Source organism: Culex pipiens, chromosome 1 (genome assembly GCF_016801865.2).
Source record: "Culex pipiens pallens isolate TS chromosome 1, TS_CPP_V2, whole genome shotgun sequence".
NCBI lineage: Eukaryota > Metazoa > Arthropoda > Insecta > Diptera > Culicidae > Culex > Culex pipiens.
This window is the reverse complement of record NC_068937.1, coordinates 84,950,706-84,973,024: the sequence shown is the minus strand read 5'-3', so window position 1 is coordinate 84,973,024 and position 22,319 is coordinate 84,950,706. Positions and strand designations below refer to the sequence as shown.

The following is a 22,319-nucleotide window of genomic DNA, read 5'->3' as shown; positions in this document are numbered from 1 at the left end:
CATTGTTTCGCTTGATAATTTTATTTGAATTTTAATCTTTACATCATTTAAAAATGTTCAATTCAGTTAAGTTATATTCAAATTTTGAACATTTATGTTAAAATAAAATAAAATATGGCTGTATTATTAAAAAAAAAAAACAAAAAAATGATCTATTCCACAACTTATACAAATCATTTTAAAAATCGCTGAAAAAAATAGCCACCCGCTACTCGACAGATCCCCGATGAACTTTCTCTTCGCTGAATGAACTCGAAGGCTAATTTAGCTTTAGCTTTGCTACCCGCGGTGCGAAAGTTGGGGTGCAAACATGTCGGGAGCAAATCGGATGAACTCTTTTAAAATTTTGAAAATGATATTTTATTGATGTAAGCAAACAATTTGGACATATAATGCAATTGGATGCATGTTCTATCATGCTAGAATCATGCGCGGTGGGCTTGATTCGGTAGCCAAATTAGCTTCCAGCGGTGCGAAAACGTGTATTAGCTACGGAGCAAAGCTAAAACTGGGGATCCAACCGATATATGGCTATCGGCGAAAATATCTCCGCACTGCACTGCAAATCACGAGTATTTAAAATAGCACCCGACCCGACTGCGGGGGAGAGCTGGGACAGCCAGTGACTGACTGGTCGGCGAGTAAAGCACTAACTCAGTTCAAGTGTACACAAAACAGTACTAGGACTGAACTTCTGCTGGCAATTCAAATCCCGCGAAAAAGCACGTCGCGTCGGGAGGGCGGGTGATTTAGATAATAAACAGATGATCTTCTAGCGCTTCGTGTACAGATTTTGCGATAAGATAAACGACGAACTGCAGAATTCGCAAAAAAAGTCGATGGCGTCGAGCTTTTGAGGTATTCGAAGTCAACAAATCTTAAGATGGTTGAAATCAAGATTGGCCCAATTCGTCAGTAAGTATGTCCTATGCAAAACCTATGTTTATGACGCTTTTTGAAATGTTAGCGACTAATCATGAATAACTAGGAATGGCACCCGCCAAATAATATTGAATATTCATACACAATCATGGAACTTCTATTCGGTTGCTCTTCTGATTCACTAAATTCCACCCACTTCTGACGCATTGTTTCGTCACGTGGAAAATAAAAAAGGGGGTTTGGCTGCTCATCGTTTAGTCTACGAACGAAAAATGCGCGCAGCACTTAATTTTCAGCGAAAACTTTCACATCAGCAGATCCAAAATGTGTCAAAACAAGTCACTTAAGCAGCAAAAAATATGTCACGCTTGAGCTTGGACCAGATGTCGCCGCTGAAGGTGAAGGTCTTTTCTCCATCTCCGATTTCCTGGCTCTCGCCCGGGACATGTTCGCCCGCTTGAGTGGATGTCGCTCAAAGCTGCAGAGTTGATGGTCAAGTATATTTACCATGGCTAATCTCAACCAATTTAAAACTGTTAACTGGAACGGCAGGTCGGTCCTGCCGAAGAAACTCGAGTTTGCGTCCGAGCTGACCGAGAAAATCAGGACGACGAGCATGGCGGTGGTGTTTTGATTGTCATCAGGAAAGACATCCACTTCAAGATTCTTGACATCAACACTTCAGCTATCGAGACAGTCGTGATCGAGATACTAAACGCAGCCCAACCGGTCCACATCATCGCGGTCTACTTCCCGGGAGTTCACCGTGGCTCAACGTGGACGACTTTCAAGCGGGACATCAACACACTGGTGAGGAGAACGCCCCACCCTCTCGTCAGCCGACGATCGCGACTCAGCAGCAGAAACAAGATCCTGCTGTATAAATTGATCTTCCGCCCAACCCTTTCGTACGGCTTCCCAGCATGGCACGGCAGTGCTCAATCTCGGCGAAAGAAACTCCAAGTTGGACTCGTGGACTTCCCGCCTACTTCGCAATTTCTGGACAAGATGCTCAATGTCAGAAAATGCAGGCCAAGGGCGAATGATACTGATAATACCTCTTCAGTTGACGCTTAGGCGAGGAACATCCTGGAAGGAGCGTCACTGACTACGTCCGTAGTCCTGTTAGATCATTCTTTATCAGGACAGTATAGCTCTGGTTCCTTGCAAGTGTCCTATTTTCTTACCTCCACGTTGGCTTGGTTTTCATGATGACCTAGCTGGTGGCCTGTTTAAACGGATCGTAAACCTTTGACCAGCGAGGGTCATAGTCGAGACGGCTAGAAGAAAGGGGCGCGACAATGTGGGAAAGGGAAGTTATTTGTGATTGTAGACGGTATTGTTTTGATTCGCAGTATGTTGAGTCAACTGCTGTGGATGTACCTGAACGTCGCAGAACGGGGTTTCTCTCCTTTCCATTTCCAGCTACCATCTATCTCCTGTTTTTATTTTGCTCTACTGATTCGTACTTCTTCACTGATTCTTCTGTTTACCATTTGGTTTTGATTTTATTAACTCTTGATTCTCGTATCTCTCAATGCTTGTCACTCTTTTTTTCCAAATAATGCTGCTTTAACAAACTGTGTGTTTTCTTTAAAATAAACCTTCCCCTAATGTACTAGTGATACCAAGTCTAATTATCATTTGCCTATTCTTTGTTGATTTACTTCTTTATTTATTTATTTGAATAATTTTTTATCTTGCCCATCATAACAATAATCTAAGCTTTTTTGTTATCTCTATTTATTAACTATTGCCTATTTCTACATCTACTACATCAAGCTTATTATTTTTATTTTTTAACACACAATTATGATTCTCTTACTACTGCTTCTTTATAAAATATATTCTCCTTTACTGTCTATTGTTTTCTAACAAGTGAGGTTCGAGCATTTGGAATATTTCAGGAGAAAACAGTACACAGTAAAATAACAATTAGTTTTAGAATTCAAACTAATTTGCTTTAATGAAAATTGATAGGCACACTATAAATGATTAGGCGCTTATACTTACATCAAACCCTACGTAATGTACCACCCCCGGCCGAGTTAAAATGCGTAACCGGAAAAGAAGGTGTGCATGCCTGGCACGAACACTCAAAGCGTGTTTTACATTTATTTTACCATTGATAAGCATAAACGTTAAAAAAAATATTTTTTAATCATTTTTTTAATTTTTATTTAGTACCAGGCGTATTGAAAAAACTCATTTTTCTGAAAAACGTTATTTCACCGATAGAATATTTTGAATCGAACATATTTTAAATCGTGGCAAATGGGCAGTATTCATGATTGCTGAGAGTCGCAGGACTCTCGCCCTTTGCTATTAGTAAGTATCCAGCAAAGCAAAGGGTATAGAGGAGAAAATCGTGACGTCAGAAATGAACTCAAATCACTCAGAGTTCATTTTGTGAGTGACTTTAACATTTTGGCCTAGTTTGACAGCTACCTCGTTCCCAGGTTTTCTGTGGGAGAGAAAAGGAGGCGAATACTTTATGAAAATCATACCTGTCAAAATTCCTAGCCTCAAAATTTTGTCGCGAGTTGCTTTTCTCCTCTAAAGCATGCATTTGATACTGTCAACTCCCATTCGGCTATGTTCTCGTCGCTGTCATGTTGTAAACTGGAGTCGAGGGAGGTCCTGTTGTGAACTCTAGGTAGAATTCGCCATCACCCAAGACACGAAGGCACGAAGGATAGACCATGTCTTGGGGGGTGAAAGGATGATAGGATTTAGTGATAATACCACAATTTTAATATTTGTCTTTCTCTCTTATTTCAGAGGATGTCTGATCTGAGTTCTTAGTGTTGCAGAAGCCTTCCGCTCTACATAATGGAGCCTTCCTTCTATCATTTCCTGTATTTTGAAAAAGGTGATGCGCCGAATGTGGACATATAGTTTATCACACTTACTCCATACGGTGTGAACGTGAAATGCTGTATGTTTGCAATTGGTGCATTGGCTATTTTCAAAACAAGCTAGATTTTTCCTATTATTTTAAGATAAAATTTAGTAAAATCTATCCATCCATTTATTTTGCTATTGCTATAACTTGTCCCTTACCTCACAAACTTTAACTACTCTATTCTTCAATCTTGGAATCGCAATACATTATTGTAGAAATGTAACTGCTGAAAAAAATTGGTAAGAAATTTGGGCATAACTGTTATTAATATGATTAAAGGTACGTTCCATCTGTTTTATTATATATATTAACTATTCTAGTTTGTTTGTCCTGTCCCATATTTCACAACTTCAGTTGTTTTCTTGTAAACTTCTCGTTGCAAGTTGGTAGTTCTGTCTAGTTGCAAAATAAGTTTTCTTTATTCTTTCTTTCTGTGTTAGTCTGTTATTCAATGTTCGATTTTATTTTACATTGTACTTATCCCATTTTTTTCTCTTTTTCTCTTTCATGTACCTTGCGAGCATATGATGACCGAAAAAGTCATTGTATCAGCCAACACACGTGTATTTTTCACAAAGCCGCGAAACAGAACAAGTATTTTTATAAGTGCGTGAATAACAATCGGTCGTTGAAGCTCAAAAAAATGTGAGAACAATATCGCGCCGTGGTTCAGTGATAATAAGGCGAAGAAAGTAAACGACGATTTCGCATGAAGAACATAGCGGAAATTATGTGTTAATTGCACAATGGATGAAGGTTTAAAGTTGACACTATCAAAAGGGAATGGTAAGATGCAATAGTAATATTGCTAGGTTTGATAGTGTCAAAAGGTAAGATCAAGGAATAAGGATTATATGAAACTATATTGTCATAATTATTGTATTCACTGAAATATCTATCCGCTTTCTACCCCCAATGTGTCCTGCACTGGGGGTGCCTGGGGTAACTTCGAGTTGACCTGGGCCGCCCGAGGAATTATGTCGAAGGTGGCTCGTGTACAGGTTCACTTTCGACTCCCCGTGGATTTCCTCCAACGCGTCCCACATCTCCTTCAACGTCGTCTTCCGACAAATGTGGACGAGTTGATCGTTCTCCACGGCCAGCCCGATCGCCACCTTGGCATCTCCGTCCTTTTTGAGCCAGGCTGTATCCGGAGCGGTCGGTTTGTCCTCCGTCACCGTTGCGGTCAGGCCTTCCTTGAAGAGCAGAAGTTCCATCTTGAACTTCCACATAACATAGTTCTCGTCGTTCAACTTTTCTACCTGCACGGTCGAGGGATAGGACAGTCGTTGTTTAAACTCTAATAACCTGGTGTAACTTTTGGACTTTGAAGCTAGAATAATTAGAAGTTAGAATAATTTCGAGATTTTTGCCCGCTGTCAAATCGGGACTTAGTGCAAATTTAGAGCTGGTGGCCAAGGTATTATGTAGATTCTAATCTATCATTGCTGGAAGTAGAGGGTGACGATTCTCGAGATTTTCAATTTCCCGGGAATCGAGAGTTGAGTTTCGCCATTTCCCGGGAATTCCCGGGACCCGGGAGTGCTTTTGACTGTGTCAATAGTGCCAAACATTTAAAATGAAAAGTAATAAATTTGTTTCTGTTCAATGAATTCATTTACAATTAATTCATACTAATCCTATGGAAAAAAGCCTTATTAATTTGAGGAACTAAATAAAACCGTTTGATTTTTTTCTCAATCTGCAAATACAAAATCGTTTCCTGAGCTTTTTAAGAGTCAAAATTGTAGTTTAAAATATTTACGATTCTTAATTCGCAATGAGTGATTTTTCAAAAGTTGCAAACTTGTTATTAGATTTTTGTAAATAAAAACAACTAATATAGCTATAATTTCCTAGTATCAGAAATTTTGTATTGAAGAAGAAATATTTACAGTTATCAGGAAAACCCAAATGTTCACAAAAAAAACTAGATTATGAGGATTACTATGCTCGAGAGAATATATGGAAATTGAACTTAACTTGAAAAAGCTTTTCCCTTTTAGAAATAATAAAAAAATATATTTGAAAATAAAACATAACATAAAACGTAACTGATAAATATTTGTTAAGGTTACTTTTGGCTTCTCTCACTCATTTGTACCGCAAAAATCATCTATGGACCATTTAATCCAATTCCGCTATAAAGGCATTTTTTGCCATTTTCAAATGTTAGGTCAGATTTAAAAAATTTGAAAATATTTTTATCGTAAAGATCAGACAATTTAACATAAGAATGACGATTTGCACTTGATTGTTTGACACATTTATGTTGATATAGAAATTAAACTAAATAAAAAGATTGAAGAATCAAGTTTGGGCAAATTTTCCCAAACGCAGAATAAACTGCCTTTTTCATAATTTTTATTTTTATCAACATTTGTTTATTCGAACTTGAACATCGAACGTTGAACATTCAATATTCTAAACAATTTTGAATTTTTCAAATCTTTTTCTGATTAGTTTATAAAATTTTGCTTCGATATTTATAAGCTTAAAATTTCCCGGGAGTCTCGACCGAATTTCCCGGGAATCGAGAGGGACAAAAATGGTCGATTTCCCGGGAATTTTTTCCCGGGAATTCCCGCTCGTCACCCTCTAGCTGGAAGGTACAGTTCTGCTTTCCCCAGATTGGAAAAAGTGCCCACCGACTCACAATATTTCGTTATCTTGTTTGGGGGAAACGGAATCTTGTGTTCTCCGATCTTGGCCGGCAAATTTCTAAGAAACCTTGCCGGAAGGTAAAATTTATCTTCCTCCAAACCGGAAAATTTAGAATTTAACAGACTCCGCCCACAAAAGTGGAAACTGGCCAGGATTTCTTCGTTATCCAGTTAGGGGGCAGCGGAATTTTGCATTCTTCGATCTTGGCCGACAAATTGCGCGTCACTGAGAAATTAATAAATATAAAATATTAAAAAAAAAAAATCAAATACTTCAAGTGTTTTAGCAATTTATGCTAGATCCTTTGGAGCCCTGTACAAGCAAATTATACAGTTTTACGGTTTTACACCCGCTGGAACAATCCCCTGAATGCCCACCAAAAAGTCATTTTTGTAGCATCCCAGTAACTACTCAAGATAGTCAGCGTTAAAAACAAACAGTTCCACTGTTTTGAGAAAATACTTGTATTCTGCCAAAAATAACTTAACACTACAGCTCATTGTTTACGCAAACTCCTCCCTCGATGCCTTCATCATCTTCTCGACGGCCTTTGCCTTCGCACCCGCCGCCGCATTCTTTCGGGGCATTTTCTTTTTCATGGTCGGACCTGTTCCGGCACCTACCGAAGGTCCACTTCCGCCACCACCTGCATTGCCACCGACCTTTTTCTGAATTGTCTTCATCTTGGCCTTTTTCGCCGTTGTTGTTGCCGATGCGGTGGATGTGTTGTTGTCCGCGCTGACGCCGCCGCTGCTGGCCATGTTTCCGGTTGGATCGTTTTCGTCTAGGCCACCACCGGTGCCGGATTTGTTCTGCTTTTGGCCCTTGACTAGATTTCCAATGTCTAATTTTTCAAAAGTGATGCGTTTGTTGCGATAAACTCGCGAATTGAGCCGTTTCATCGTCTCCACCGGAAGTGGGCTTTTGTAGCAGACGTATCCCATGTGCTGGTGTGGTATTTGGTCCAGGGCAATTACGTCGCCTACGTTTTGGAAAAACATTCGCAGCACGTTGTTGCTCATTTTGTTGGGATCGCAGTGCTTCTGGTAGGCCAATTCTATACGCATTTTGCGATTTCGGTACAGAGTTCCATTCATTTCTTTGACGGCCTTGGCCTCACTACGGCGACTGAACCGTACGTAGCAGCAGATATAGCTTTGCTTTTCGTACTCCTTGTCCGTTAGGATGAGCGAACCATCGTTTGTCTCGAGCAAGATGTTCAGAATAACTCCAAACGCTTTAAAGTGCTCCCACAGCTCGGCTTTTGTGACCTTCGGTTCAACGTTGTCAACCCGGATACAGTTTTCTTTATCTGTGAAGAGAATATAGTTTAAACTTCACCATTATTAATTCCACCATAAGGAACCTTACCATACTGAAGTGTCTGCTCGACCAACCGCGCCGGGAATTTGCCATCTTGGGACGCCTCACACGCCTTCACCGCTTCCTCTTTTTTGCTAAATTTGACAATGGCCACTACCGGAGAGTACGGGGAAATATGCTGCCTGCCAACTATCGTCTCTCCGGAGCGGGTCTTTAGCTGGATTGCCCCAATCTTGCCGTACCGATCAAATAATTGCTTTATTTCGGACTTTTTTATTCCGGGAGCAATGTTGCTTACAAAGACGCTCCTTTTCACTAAAAACCAACAAAAAAATAGATAAAATCCTTTTTAAAAAAATACATTAAACTTCTTACTTACTCTGCCTCAAAAACTGTTCGTCCCCCTCGCAAGGTTCACCGTTGAAAAAGTACGTCGCCGCTGCCGGCTGGTTCCGCTTCCCGTCGGTGGCCGTTTCATACGTAAAATAGTAGAAACTTTTCGCTCCCTTATTTTTGATGTTTACCTTGCGGATCCGGTTCAGCACCTTTTGACGACGCACGGCGGCAGCACATTTACGCCGATTCTGCTGCAGGCTAGAGGTGCTCGAGGAAACGGCGTCCATCGTGGCGTTCGTGGGGATTGTTTTGTGGGACCAATTTTACGTCGCGTCTTTTTATTTTGAAGTTCTTCAAAGGATTTCGAAACAAATAAACAGCCAAGGTTGATATAAAACGGTGGGAGCGTCAGATTCGCCGCAAACAACATGAAACATTTCGTAATTTGGGAGCGGCCCTCGCTGCACGTAGATTTTACAGTGTTGCCAAATCAATTTGTGAATCAGAAATCAGGGGTCGATTCATGGCTTGCAGCCTTGCAGCCCATATGGGGTCGATTAGCACACTGTAACTGAAAATCGCACTTTGCTGAGTTCGTTTTCGCACTTTTTCATACGATTTTTTCAGTTCAACTGCGATTACACTTTTTTGTGTAATCGCAGTCGAACTGAAAAAATCGTATGAAAAAGTGCGAAAACGAACTCAGCAAAGTGCGATTTTCAGTTACAGTGCATATGGTTGATCGAAGAACCGGCTCCGTGGCTTAATGGTTACGGCTTCTGCCTCACAAGCAGAAGGTTCAGGGATCAAATCCCGGTCGGTACATTTGAAATTTGGAATCAGGAATTTGAACTTTGAATATGAACAAAAACGAAAAAAGAATCAGGTGGGATTCGAACTCACACCTTTGGATTGGTGGTCTGGGACGCTAAGCAGTCAGCCATCAGAAGGTTTACACTCTAGCAGTGAATTGATCCGTAGTGTTGAAACATGCTATCTTCTCATATTAAATACGCGCTGATCCCTGATTTGCCTGAGGGGATTGGATTGGAATATAGATCGAGTTTCCTTCAGATGCTTGCTTCTATGTTTAGGCGGGGCCGAACAATGCCCAGCGACCTCGGAATTGGACCGCAAGGAGCTCTGTCATTCTGAAACGGGTCGTTGGAAGCAGCGCGAGGGCTATCACCACCTAATACCCGGGACTGAGATAAGTTGTATCAGCATTCGGCATATACAAAGACTGATACAAATTATACTTTCCCATAATATCGCTACCGGTTAGCGGGTATTGGATTGGACACACACACACACACACACACACACACACACACACACACACACACACAGTGCATATGGTTGATCGAATCGTTTGACACTTTTTATTTTGTATCCCATTAATTAATTGAACAAAATCATATTAAAAAGCGATCATCGACGAGATCATCGACGTTAAAATTGGGTCCTAAAATTAAGCCTAAATTTGTAATATTATTGTTCACAACGAATTAAAGCTTATTTTTCTGAGTACAATGACCCCTTGAACAATCGCAATGGATTTAAAATGGATTTTTTATTCAATTTAAAAAAAAATAACTTCACGACCCTTCTTGACAGAAAAGGTCCTACTTGACAGCTCGTTCCAAGGGGACCATAGTTGATCCATCGAAAAAATGTTGTCTTGTCAATAATTTTTTTTGCGTTAAAATCGTTAAAATGAAAAAAAAAGTGATCAGAAATGGTTTTTAATCGTGTTTTTTACCGTTGAACATAAACATTGACATATGGCTTTAGTACCCAATTGGCATTGAACTTTAAGATTCTTTTCTAATAAACTTTACAGTTATGTAACGTTGCATGCTCAAAGCAATTGCTTATAAACTTTGAAATTTAGCTTATATATTAAACTCATAAACTTTGAAATTTAGCTGTCATGAAGCTGCAGAGTTGTTCGAATTTGCCATGCAGACAATTTTAGAGTATGCTGCAGATTTAAACAGGCCTTTGCTGCAGGCATCACTAATCAAACTGTCAAACGCACGTGCTTGTTGCTTGTTGACATTCTGCAAAAGTAAACCGGCGGCATGGCTTTCTACCTAAGGTACTCGCGATTGAGTGTGTAGTAGTGCGGTTGTCAAAATCGTTATCTCTGACTCTCTCACTCCACTGACACTGACATTGTTTATGTTTTGGTTTTCCTGGCACGGTCCATTGTTCGTTTGTTATTGTTTTGGTTTTAGTGGCACGGAGCCATGCACTCACACTAATGCAAAGGAAGATCGCGAGTACCTATGATATACAGCCTTGAACCGGCGGTCACCACATCAGGTGAATAATATTCAAGCAAGACTTGGCAATTTCGTTCACATTTTACCTACGGGTTTTTACGGCACAGTTACCAGCAATGGGTAAAAAAATGAAGAAATCGAAGGTGGACTCCAACGGCGCCGATTCGGCGCTGGAACCCACCACCGTAGAAACCGTTCCGAAAGAAAACGTGGGCTTGTCGGAAAAGTCCAAGAAAATCAAGAAAAAGAAGAAGGACAAACTATCGGCCGCGACCTTACTGAACCAGGTAACGGAGGCCGTGGAGAACGGTGAGCTTGCGATCACGAAACCCAAGAAAAATAAGAACAAGGGCAAGCCGGTTCCGGTCGCTGAGCAACAGCCTGTCGGAAACGGACAAACTGACGACGGTGCCAAACACAAGAAAAAGAAGAAGAACAAGGACAAACGGGCGAAGAATGGTGGAGACGCACCGGCGGATGTTCCAGAACCGAAAAAGTCAGGCAAGAAAGACAAACAGCAGTTAAAGCAGAGGGAAACGAAGCCAAAGGCGATTGCCGTCGACAACGATGTGGTTACTTCCGAGAGCGAGTCCGAGGTTGACGAAGAGGCAGACGAATCGACCGCGATGGACACGGTTAACCAGTCGGTGCTGAGTCAACATTCGAGCGCGGACAAAGATTCGTCGGATGACGAGGATGGGGACAAGAAGTCAGATTCGACAAAGGAAGTAGCGAAGAAATCGACGCGAATTCAGGGTAGGAACTCACGGAAATTCTGAAGTAGTTTCACTAATTATTGTTTTTTTTTTGCAGGTCCTGAGTATTCGATATTTGTTGGAAATCTTCCGACGGCGATCAAGAAGGGTGCAATCAAGAAACTATTTATGCCATATGGCCGAATTCTGACCATCCGGTTCCGCACGTCGGATGGTGTGTCGCTGTTCAAGAAAAAGGACCGCAAAGAGGCCAAATCCCTCATTTGCTACGTTCGGTTCACGACCAAGGAGGAATCGATAGCGGCATGCGCCATGAACGGTCAAATGGTGGAAGAGAACCGCATCCGGGTTTCGCTGCAAACTCAGAAGCATCTGGGTCACATCGCGTCCACCGTTTTTGTGGGAAACATCAGCCGAAGTAAGATTGTGATTTGTGCGGGTCGATGGCCACGAGTGTAAATGTCCTCTTTTCTTGCCTCTTTTCCCTCAGAAACCACCGACAACGAACTGTACGATTTCTTCGGCCAGGTGGGCGATATCGAGTACGTGCGCCAAATCTCCGACAAGGGCATCGGTTACGTGTGCTTCAAAAAGGGCGTTTCCATTGCCAAGGCGCTCAAGCTCAACCAGCAGCAGCTGAACGGACGGCCGCTGCGCATTTCCAAGGTCGATCCCAACCTGCAGCACAAGCGCAAGAACAAAAAGGGGAACCTGGTCGACAAGCGGCATCCGCTTGGCCCCGCAGCCGGTGGGGCAAAGCGGGTTGCGCAAAAGGCGGCCAAATCGCCGCAAGACAAGAGCGGAGACTTCCACGGAGCGGTTGCCAAGAAGCAGGGAGGTAAAAAGCAAAAGCACCACAAAAAGGGAGGCGGTGCCGAGTGGAAAAAGAAGGTGTTGGCGCAAAAGCTGACCGCTGCGGCCGGCAAGCCGAAGAAGTTTCGATAAATGCTAGTGTGTAAGTGAACGTCCACTGTTCGGGAAATGTGAGCAAAATAAATAAAAAGCAAATAAAGAACATGTTTTGCAACGCCAAATAATTTTATTATTTTTACACATTCAGTACAGGTGAATTCTAATCCAAATGAGTAAGTTTTGTGTTCGCTAGCGCTCTCCGCGTTTTTCTACTTTCATTTCAAATGTTTTATCTTAATTACATTTATTATACTGTGCCAGAAATTTTATTTAACTATGGTACAATGCGCGTTAGTTTTCTCTCTATGTACAGTTCAAACCATTATACATACTGCGCGCTGTGACTTCTGCAAAAAGAGAAAAATTACAATTACTACATTTTAGAAGCACTATTTCAAACAAACATACTTACAGCTATAACGTTTGAAACGTTGCATTAAAGGTTACTAGTTGTTCATGAATAGTCTCAGTATCTGGAAGGCAAAATAACTGTTAAGCTAAAAATACAGTCAACTCTCTGAGTGGCAACATCAAAGGGAAATTAGGTAAATATCTTGGAAGAGTACCTAGCATCTCCGTTTCGCAATTAAAAATATCGATGCAAGCCATGAGAGAAACAACAAAAATACAAAAAAGGGCATTTTTGAGAGAAATACAATCCAAGGTACATATCATCGAGTCTACAAATGATATCGAGGAAAGAAGAAAGAAAGAGCATCAAAGTATGCCATTCGAAGGACTTGAGGAACACGAAAACCAAACATAAACGTTATTAAAATAAATAAATAAATAAAGACTCACCTCTAACCCACAAAGCGCCCTCTCACTGCATAAAGTCATCCCAGTTCGAAACGTCCCCTCCTGCGCCATCGATGAGAAACTCGTCACCCTGTTGTTGCTGTTGCTGCTGCTGCTGTTGCGGGAAAAAGTTCTTGAATCCTCCTCCCCGTCGCTGATTACCCTGCTTCCACGAGTTGTTGCGGTTCCTATTGTGATTTCCAAACTGGCCTCCGCCACGGTTAAAATTTTTGTTGTTATTCCGGTTCCACTGTTGGCCTTGTTGCTGCTGCTGCTGAAATCCACCGCCCCCACCTCCGGCGTAGATACTTCCGCCCCTGTTCCGTCGAGGATCACGAAAAGCGTTGTTGTTGTGGCCTCGGTTGTTCCCCTGGAAGCGCTGCCGCGGGTCACGATTACCCTGGTTGCCGCCGAATCCACCGTCAAACTGACGTGGCGGACCGCGTCGCTGCACGTGGATCTCTTCCGGCGGGAGAAGCATAAGACTTTCTCCTTGCTGTTGGTTCTGCGGATTGTTGAAATAGTTTGGCTGCTGTTGCCAACTGTCGGGGCCGTCGTTGAAGGGCTGAACATCTTGCGGTTGACGGCGTTCCCAGCTTTGTTCATCGTCGAAATTGTCGAAATTTTGCGGTTGATCGTCGTACCCACCTCCGGAGTTGAAGGTTGGACCTTGCGATTGCCAGTCGTTGAAACTATTTTCCTGGAAGCCACCGTTCATATGTTCCTGTCCCATCGAAAAGTCCTGGAACGGTTGCTGCTCGACTTCCTCGAAGGCCACGGCAGGCGGTGGCTGCATGTTGAACGGCGGCGGAACGCCAAGGTTTGGCATCGGAGCGAAACCTGGAGGTTCCCATACCGGCAGAGGAACAATCGCAGTAGCAGGAGGTAGCGGTGGTGGTTCATCCGGTAGGGGAGGTTTCGGCGTTTCCGCGGGTAGCGGCGGTGGCAACGAGGGCGTCGTTGGAAGTGGTGGAAGAGGAGCTGCAGCAGCTGAACTTGGACCGGCAGCCATCGACGGCAACAGGTGGCCAAAACTGCTCAGAATGCTGACGGCGGTTTCGAGCAGCAGCGATGCCGCGGATGGATCGACCTGATGAGGCTCCTGCTTGATGTCGGTGACGCTAGGCGTCACAACCTCCTCGGATGGAGGTTCCACTTTCGGCATCTTTGGAATCTGTGGTTCCGGTTGCACCGGTTGCTGTGGTTGTTCCTCCACTTGAGGGATTTTATCCGTCTCCTTTTGCAGCTTGATCTGGGCCATCAGCTTTTGCCTGGCCAGTTTCATCTCTTCGAGCTTCTTGAGCCGCTCGGCACGTTGCTTCAAATGTCCAAGAGCGCTCAACCGTTCCGGCGCGATTTCTTCCTGGGCTTCCGGATCAACGACATTGGCAGAACTGGATGGCCTCTGCTGCTCAGCAACAGCCGGTTGGACAGGCTCTGCCGAACGATTTTCCAGCTTGACGTTGACTGGAGCTTCAGCTGTTGGGGAAGCAGCTGGTTCCTCTTCCATCGTTGTAGATTCCTGTGACATTAGAAGTTGTTCTTGTTTTATCCTGAATGATGGTTGAACGACCGATTCTTCGCCAGTCGGCGGCTCTTCAGTCGCAGACTGTGGTCGCTGAGCCACTCCTAGTTGCTTTCGAGGTGATGTCTTCAACGGCAGCTGAAGTGGTATAGTCTCTAGAAGCAAGTTGCTACTGCTGTCCTCATCTCCGTCCAAGAAATTCGAAGGACTGTACGGTGTTTCATCATCGTCCTGTCGTCTGTCCGGCTCGCTGCGATCTGTTGATGCAGGCCTATGCCGCTCCTCTTCCTTCGGACCATTCCAAAGCTCACGTGGTGGCGAACCAAACACGTTACGAGCATCTCGTCCACCAGATCGTCCCGATCTTCCCCACGATTCTTCCCGGCTACGCTCGCGGCTCGTTTCCCTCGGGTACTGTTGCCGATGCCGTGCAGGGGGAGGCGATCTTGACCGCTTCCGATACTGGTCCTCGTCGTGCCTGTCACGCGATCTAGACCTACTTCTGAACCGAGCTGCTCCCCGACGCACCGGGCTTTGGCGAGGAGGTTGATCCGGAGACCTGCTGCTGCCCCGACCAAACATTCGACGCAGTGGGGATCTACTCCGACTACGGCGTTTTATTCCGCCACCAACTCCACTGCCGAAAGGACTCCAAGCCCGTGTCGGCTTTCTTTCGGGACTCCGTGATCGACTACGCCGCCTATCGGGTGACATTCCCCATCTAGGTGAATCTCCTCTCGGCCAACGCCTTCTGTCGGGCGAATCCCGCCGTGGAGGAGACCTATCGAGACTTCGATCAAATGGACCGCCCCCGCGCTGATCAATTGAAGGTCGACGAGCAGGACTTCGATTTAGCGAATCTCGCCGTGGTGGAGATCTATCGAGACTGTGGTCAAACCGACCATTCCTAGCTCGATTACGCTGGTCAAGCGAAGGTCGCCGCCCAGGACTTTGGTCTCTATCCCACGGTCTGCGATCTTGTGAGTGTCCTCCCCGGGCGGGCGACCAACAGGGACTTCTTCGGCGTTTTCGATCTGCCGGAGATCGATCCCGACTGCGCCGCCTTCCTCGATCATCGCCACGGAACCGATCATTCGACCTTGAATTTTCACTCCAATCGTGAGAAGCTCCTCGAATCAACGGATCTGACGGAAAATCGGGAACAACGTTCTCCTTTGACCGCTCAAGCTTGACCTCACTTTCCCAAATCGGTCCAGGGAGCATCGGTTTGCCCCCGAAGCCAGCCGGTTCCGTGTCCCACAAATCTCCGGATGCAATCGTGTCAATTCCTCCCCTCGGCGCTGACGATTCTTGCCTACGAGGTGGTGGCTGCTTGCGTGGCATCTCTTCTTGCCTGGAAGGTGGCCGCCGCCGTTGGTCCAGGTTGAGCGCCGTAATTTTCTTGCTAGTGTCCGCTTCCGGCGACCAAGACTCACCGTCGCCAATAGTCGCTTTGTCCGATGGCTTTGGGCGTCGCCGTTCCGTTGAGGAGTTGGGCCGATTCGGTGGAGCACCTCCCGAAGACCAACATTCGCCAGCATCGATGGTGTCCGAAAAATGTCGAACATTCGGAGATCGTCGACCAAGTCGGCCAGGTTCCGGAGACCAACGATCACCAACGTCGATGGTGTTGCTCCGCTGGTTGCCGGTTGATTCTTGCGCAAACAACGGAAGAACCGGCACCGCCTGTTGGGCCCTTTCTGCCGCACCCCACATCTCTCCCGAATCGATGGTTCCCATGTTGTTTGCCCAAGGATCTTTCTCCCAGACTTTAGGCTTCTCCGGTGGTAAATTCCAAATGTCACGAAAGCTTGGTGTTTTTTTGTCCTTCTCGTTGCCGCCGGGAACGAACGGTTTCTTCGTCTGAATTTCCGGTTCCGGTAGCGGCGACGCATCTCCTCCCCCGCCTCCGTCGTCATCCCATGTTGGATCGAAAAAGTCCGGAGTATTCGAGCGCTGTTGTTCCCCGACTGGTGCCGCCGCTGGTTTCTTGCTCCGGTGTCGATCTTCGGGACGCTTCGGTTCTTTTTGAAAGCGTTTCCGCTGCCGCTCGCGTTCCGCGTCCTCTTGATGCAAGCAATCCAGCTCACTGCGGTTGTGCTTGGCCGTCGAATGTGCTGCCGGATGCTTTGACGAGTGAGCATTCTTTTTGGGAATTTTGAAGCTCGTGTTTAGATGGGACTTTTTCAACTCGGCCGGCAACTCCGGCACCGGAACGTGGTGGTGCTGCTTCTTGTGGCTACTCTCGTGCTTGGATTTTGCCCTTGCTTGGGATTTAAGCTTGGAACCAGCCGGTAGGAACTTGTTGTCGATTTTGTCCAGGTCGGTCTTGCGAAGCTTTTCCGCATGTGATTTCTCCTCGCGTTTCTTCGCTGCCACCTCGACCGGTGACTTTCGGGATGACTGCTCGGTAGTTTTCTTCGGCCTGTCTACCTTGGCCGGTGGCTTTGGAAGTCTGTATCCGGCGATGCTGATTTTGTTCAACTTGATCAACACCCGCGAAAGGACGTCCAGATGGAGCAAATAAGAGTCGTGCACTTTGTCGTGCAAAATCGCTGCGCTTTGCGTATCCAGTTTGACGACCACTCGGTTTTGCTTCGGTGGCGGCTTGATTGGCTCCGGTTGAACGACCGGCTCTGGTGGTTTCTCGACTTCGAGTTTTGCCTCCGCCGGCAGATCAATAACAAGCCGTTGCTCTTCGTCGTCCGAAAGTAGCGTGCCAGACAAGTCAGGTTTGGGGACGATTTCTTTAGCAGCACTTTCCCCATCGACAACCGGCGTCTCAACCTCCATGGGGGTGATTTCCACGGGAACCACCTCTTCTTCCACGACTGGTTCTGCCTTTTTCACGTCCACCACCACCGGCTCGGGCTTCTTCTCCGACTCCTTCGAACCATTGTCATTTTTCCGCCGCTTTGCGTCGCCACTGTCACCGGACTGTTTGGATCGCTTTCGCTTCTCCTTCTCCCGACGACGCTTCTCCTCACTGCTCTTGTCGTGTTTACGGTCTCGTTCCACCCTAGTAGCATCACTCGTAGGAACAACACTGGCACTCGGTCGCCGTACAGTCGACAGCTCTTCAAGCTGCTTTGCGGTGAGCCGTCTTAAAATTACCACCGGCTTTCGCTGTCCCAACACTGGTTGTTTGTTGAATGCGACGGTTTCGTCCTTCGCTGGAGTCGTTGGCTCTTTCGCAGCTTTAGATGGCGTTTCTCCGTCAGGCTGGGCAGGTTCGGTTTTCACCACCACATCGATACTTTGACTTGATTTTGTTCGTTCCTTTTTCGGTTGTTCTTTGCTGGACTTTTTGGGAGGAGATTCTTTGCTACTCTTGAGCTTTTCAGGTTCAACTTCTACGTTGACCACGACGTCACTGGTTTGAGCACGCTCCTCCTTCTTCGCATTATCTTTGCTTGATTTCTTAGCGGGAGAACTCTCGCGGTGCTTTCCGAGTTTAGGGCCATCGTCGCCGCTCTTAGGCTTCTCCGACTTTTCTTTCTTAGCGCCGTCACTGTGCTCCTTCCTGGGTTTATTCTTCTTGGGTATTTTAGCTCCTTCGTCCGAGCGGTTGCGGTCGGATTTCGAATCACCTAATTCCTTATGTTTCGGTTTTTTACTGGGAGTCCAGTTGTCTTTCTTCTTTCGAATGGGGGCCGCTTTCTGAACCCGTACCCGTAGCTGTGGCAGGTCGATCAAGCGCAGAAGATTGCCGTCGAGTTTCAACCATTGCGCCGATTGATCATCGACCAGAACGCATCCTTCCTCAACAGATTGTTTCCGCTGAAAAGCCTGCTTTTCAATCGCCGCCACATCGGCTCCATTCGCGGAGTCCTCCTCTTCGACGCAGTCATCATTTGCGATTATTTCCTCGTTGCCCACATCGAGCAACGGCTTGTCGATCACAACCGACTTCTCCCGCTCGTTCATCTCCATGTACTCGTCCAGGTTGTCCATGTCCAGCAGTTGCATAAAGTTGTTAATTTGTCCCTCGTCTTCCTCCACCAGCAAGCTGTCGTGCTGGTCGAGCTGGTCCAGAATGCAGGACTCGATTCCCGATGCCGAAGCGCTCGCTACCGATCCGCTTGAGGTGTCCAGCACCGACCGGATCGTCACCGGATACTGGTCCAGGTATTCGCAACGGGAGCTCGAATCCACCGAAGATGGCTCCTCGTACACGACGTATGCTACGCTTTTCGTTTTCAGGATGAAATTCACCTGCCCAAACGCGGACATGTGGTCATAGATGACCTCCTCCGGATGATCTGCAAAGATAAATGAAATTAAAATCAATTTCATATTTGCGAACAGTAAATAATAGATCTGCTGGAAAAAAAAAATATTCCTGGATGTGTCAAACTTGCAATTTGGCAGTGATTGCTTTGATAAAAAATATAATTCAATGGAACATTCTTTTGAATGTTGCTTGTTTTTTTAAAAACTTTCACGTTTTTATCATCATATATATAACAAAATTCAATGGTTTTGTTCGAACGCGAATCAGTTCAATACGGAGCGTCGGATCGAGGTGCTCTTTGTTGCGTTAGGTTCGTGTTAGCCCAAGGAAGGTTCTTACGCTAACTAATTGACACTTTGGCCACTCTGGAACCGATTCCGGAGTATCGGCAAATTGTATGGAGAAAGTGACGTAAAATCAAATTTTGATCACAGGAGGCTGAATAAGCAAAAAAGCTAAAAACGTCAGAAAACCAAGAAAGGGCAGGACGAAGTTTGCCGGGAAGAGCTCGTTTTTAATAATTGCTTTATGTTAAAATTCCGTACTAGAAAACCGGTTCAAGAATCGAGTAAAGTGGCATCAATCAGAAATACAAATATAAAACCTAGAATACAAGCAATTTTTGATTACCTTTCCATTCTGACTGGATTACATAAAATGCCGTTCAAGCATTCAGTAAAGCTATTTTAAATTACAATTAAAGCAGTATCTTTACACAAAAAAAGCTAAAACTGTCTGCACAATTTCACTCAACATGGATAATGTATCCTTTTAAATTTTCAAAGATCACAGACGACATCAGCAAAATCCACAAAATCGGACAAAACTCAGCGCAGAGAAAACATTTGACAATCACAAGTAGGTTTTACGCCGACTCGATTTGGAGGTTAGAAAGGAGTGCACTGTTTACATGGACTTAGCACAATTCGATGCGGTCGTCGATTTTGTTCGGGGAAATTCGTCGACAATCGACGAAGACCATGTAAACAGTGTACACGAGCTGTCAAATGACGTCACGGTGTAAAACCTAAGTGTCAGTTTCGAGGCGTCTCGCCTCCCACTTGCATGCAAGCCTCCCACTTTTATACAAGCTCGCAGATTGGAAACCTAAACAAGCGTAAATGATTACTCAAACTTGGGTAGCGGCAGAATGGTAATTTTATGCGTAGAATTTAAATAGGGACCATCCATAAACCACGTGGACACTTTTGGGGGGGGGGGGGGTATGGCGATTGTCCACGATCCATACAAAAAAGTTTTTTTTGTATGGACAATTGTCCACGAAGGGGGGGGGGGGGGGGTAAAAGATTCCCAAAAAAGTGTCCACGTGGTTTATGGATGGTCCCATAATAATCTTAGCTAATTCCAACCTTGAATCCTCAAAACAAAAAATATACTGAAAATTCATAACATACTTTAAAACATTCTCAAAAAGTGGATAGAGTCGACTTGCTTAACTATTTGTAAAATGTGCCATATTTTGTTACTTTGATATACAGACAACTGAGGAAAATGAAATCGTTAGTTCTAACAGCAAGCAAAAGTCTCAAATTTTGTTATTTTTTTGCAAATAAATACTGCAGAAACAGCGATTTTAAATATGTGTCCCAGCTCAACTTGTTTGAGTTATTCAAAAAAGGTAGATAGAAAGATGTTTGCAAAATGCAACTCACCTTGAAATCCATTCAACTCCACGACGTGATTCTTCCCAAACAGCTGGCGGTCATCGAGCTGCAGCAGCAGAATTTTCTTCTCCTTGAGGCTCAGCGTGTGGAGAACCTTGGACCGGGATGCCGATTCGGCCGAGTCAAACTTGGCAATGTAAAGCGTAGTGGTCAGCGTCTTGGCGGACACTTTTTCCAGGCAAACGGCGGTGGCGAATCCGTGGAAAAAGTTGCGAACTTCTTCCTCACTTATATCCGGAGGACAGTTTCCTACGAGAACTGCAGACAAGATGATGATTCATAACAATCTGATTTCGAGCGTATAAGTCGTTAAACCAACTTACCAGTTTCTCCAACAGGAAATTTATCCAGCTGGCTGCGGATATCTCGCAAGAGTCGATCGTACTGCTCAATAACCACTTCCTGTTGGGCTGGCACTGTATAAAAGTAAACAAGTCAAAAGGTAATTTGTAATAATATCCAACAACTTACCGCAGGAAACATCTCGCGAGTTTGCTGCTCCAGAGCTAGAAGCGTAAAGTTTCGTCATCTTGTTTTGTTTCCAATAGATCCGAAATCACTGCGAAAGAGTAAACAATCATCAACACATTCTGCGCAAAACTGCGCCCTTTAAAGAATCGCACAAAAATACCTAGATCCGGCCACTCCTTCTCTTAGTTTTGTGCCATTTGTGTAGCAAACCTTACAGATTGTGTGATCAGCAGGTGTTTTGCCGGAAAATCCTGTTTTAAATCCACTAAATCAAACTTTTCTTCGCTTATCACCAAAAACGAGCATCATCGGAGAAAAATTGAAACAAACACGCAAGAGTTAGCATAAACGTCAAAAAGAAAAAAAAAAGACTTTGCTGCAGTGTGGCCAAACCGGCTAGAAAAAAATCTGTATTGACTTCTACCGATCTATCAATAGAGTAATCTACGTGCGTACACGTACACGAAAAAAAAGTGAGGTTAAATTTTGTCAGCCAGCGAAATCAAATGGTGCGCTAGTGTGCGTACGCGAAACGTCATAAAGCTCTCTTCCTTCGGATAATTGGACTGTATTATCGGTTTCGCGGTCAAGCAGTAATTTCGGGAGCAAAGGCAAGAACGCGTCCCACGCCATGGCGGAAGGCAATTATTATTGAAATTGAATGTACCTAAAATGTTTTTTCGTGGAAAGGTAGCTAAGGGGGTCCCTTTTCGATATCTGTGACCTAGAAAATATTTCACCTAGGAATTTTCGATTTTTTGTCATTTTCAGTTTTTTAACTGTATAAATGGAGGCGCACGGTACTTTTGGTTACTTCGCTGTTGCACAGCACCTCCCAAATGCTTTTAATTGCAATGGCTACTGATCAAAGGGGTCGTCCATGAAATATTTCACAATACTTAAGGCCCACCCACATTTACAACCCCCCCCCCCCATCCCCCTAATTTATTTAACAAAGATAATAACATTATTTTTAGTATGCGGCGTCCATCAAGTATGGAACACTAAAATCAGCAAAAAATAACCCCCTCCCCCCAATGCCACACATTGTCACGCAACCCCTTCCCCCCCCCCTTCCTTGAAAAGTCCGGCACGTTTTGTAATTTGTTTTTTTCCATTTTTACTTTCTTTTAACTCTGAGTTCAATCAATGCCTTGTATCATGTTTGATTTATGAGTTAAGCTTATCAAACATCAAATAACTTATTTGGAAATATTTTAAGCCTGAATTTTCATTTTTTTTTTTCTATTTCCAGTACCCTTGGTACTCTCTCCTCGACTAATTTCAGCACAACCGATTAGCAGAAAAAAACAAAATTTACGGTTGATTTGGCTGACGAGCGTTAGGTAGTGCGATTCTCGGCATACTGCAAAATAAGTTCATTGTGTTTTTACTGGATAAGGTACAACAAGTGCATTATTTATATAAAACATTCGAAAAATCAGGCCTAAATAAATAAAATTGTTCGCTCTACAGCATTGCCTTGACGTTATCGATTGCGAGATTCCTACTCAAAACTAGGTGTCCGAAGGCTTAATTGTTGAGGCAATTGCAAACCTCTTTTTACACCTTAGCTTCCA

The 22,319-nt window shown here is 44.4% G+C and overlaps 3 protein-coding genes across 5 annotated transcripts; 1 reads left to right on the top strand and 2 right to left on the bottom strand.

The window, feature by feature from the left end:
- Window positions 1-6,897: 6,897 nt before the first annotated feature.
- Window positions 6,898-8,494, bottom strand: LOC120427453 (uncharacterized). Its single transcript, XM_039592321.2, has 3 exons — window positions 8,154-8,494; window positions 7,823-8,089; window positions 6,898-7,763 (listed from the first exon to the last, which is right to left on the bottom strand). The coding sequence occupies exons 1-3, from the start codon at window positions 8,395-8,397 to the stop codon at window positions 6,955-6,957; spliced, it is 1,320 nt and encodes a 439-aa protein (XP_039448255.1). The 5' UTR covers window positions 8,398-8,494; the 3' UTR covers window positions 6,898-6,954.
- A 1,689-nt stretch (window positions 8,495-10,183) lies between these two features.
- LOC120427457 (uncharacterized) lies at window positions 10,184-12,133 on the top strand. Its single transcript, XM_039592326.2, has 3 exons — window positions 10,184-11,154; window positions 11,212-11,532; window positions 11,605-12,133. The coding sequence occupies exons 1-3, from the start codon at window positions 10,515-10,517 to the stop codon at window positions 12,057-12,059; spliced, it is 1,416 nt and encodes a 471-aa protein (XP_039448260.1). The 5' UTR covers window positions 10,184-10,514; the 3' UTR covers window positions 12,060-12,133.
- Window positions 12,127-21,069, bottom strand: LOC120427456 (serine/arginine repetitive matrix protein 2-like). 3 transcript variants are annotated; one of them, XM_039592324.2, is made up of 7 exons: window positions 20,900-21,069; window positions 20,740-20,827; window positions 20,592-20,684; window positions 20,257-20,526; window positions 12,828-18,611; window positions 12,435-12,499; window positions 12,127-12,373 (listed from the first exon to the last, which is right to left on the bottom strand). In XM_039592324.2, exons 2-5 carry the CDS (start codon window positions 20,795-20,797, stop codon window positions 12,850-12,852), a joined length of 6,183 nt encoding a protein of 2,060 aa, XP_039448258.1. In that variant the 5' UTR covers window positions 20,798-20,827; window positions 20,900-21,069; the 3' UTR covers window positions 12,127-12,373; window positions 12,435-12,499; window positions 12,828-12,849. The 3 variants fall into 3 exon arrangements, with proteins under 3 accessions (XP_039448258.1, XP_039448257.1, XP_039448259.1); XM_039592323.2 differs by having other exon boundaries at window positions 12,439-12,499; XM_039592325.2 differs by lacking the exons at window positions 20,257-20,526; window positions 20,592-20,684; window positions 20,740-20,827; window positions 20,900-21,069 and adding an exon at window positions 19,214-19,424 and having other exon boundaries at window positions 12,439-12,499.
- Window positions 21,070-22,319: the final 1,250 nt, after the last annotated feature.

Excerpts from the sequence above, each read along its gene's own strand:
- LOC120427453 (XM_039592321.2), bottom strand. The coding sequence starts at position 8,397 with ATGGACGCCGTTTCCTCGAGCACCTCTAGCCTGCAGCAGAATCGGCGT. Across the intron at positions 8,090-8,153 it reads CGAACAGTTTTTGAGGCAGA|TGAAAAGGAGCGTCTTTGTA; the intron begins GTAAGTAAGAAG and ends GTTGGTTTTTAG. Across the intron at positions 7,764-7,822 it reads CGAGCAGACACTTCAGTATG|ATAAAGAAAACTGTATCCGG; the intron begins GTAAGGTTCCTT and ends TTCTCTTCACAG.
- LOC120427457 (XM_039592326.2), top strand. The coding sequence starts at position 10,515 with ATGGGTAAAAAAATGAAGAAATCGAAGGTGGACTCCAACGGCGCCGAT. Across the intron at positions 11,155-11,211 it reads GAAATCGACGCGAATTCAGG|GTCCTGAGTATTCGATATTT; the intron begins GTAGGAACTCAC and ends TTTTTTTTGCAG. Across the intron at positions 11,533-11,604 it reads TGTGGGAAACATCAGCCGAA|AAACCACCGACAACGAACTG; the intron begins GTAAGATTGTGA and ends CTTTTCCCTCAG.
- LOC120427456 (XM_039592324.2), bottom strand. The coding sequence starts at position 20,797 with ATGACGAAACTTTACGCTTCTAGCTCTGGAGCAGCAAACTCGCGAGAT. Across the intron at positions 20,685-20,739 it reads CTCGCGAGATGTTTCCTGCG|TGCCAGCCCAACAGGAAGTG; the intron begins GTAAGTTGTTGG and ends ACTTTTATACAG. Across the intron at positions 18,612-20,256 it reads GGAGTTGAATGGATTTCAAG|ATCATCCGGAGGAGGTCATC; the intron begins GTGAGTTGCATT and ends TTATCTTTGCAG.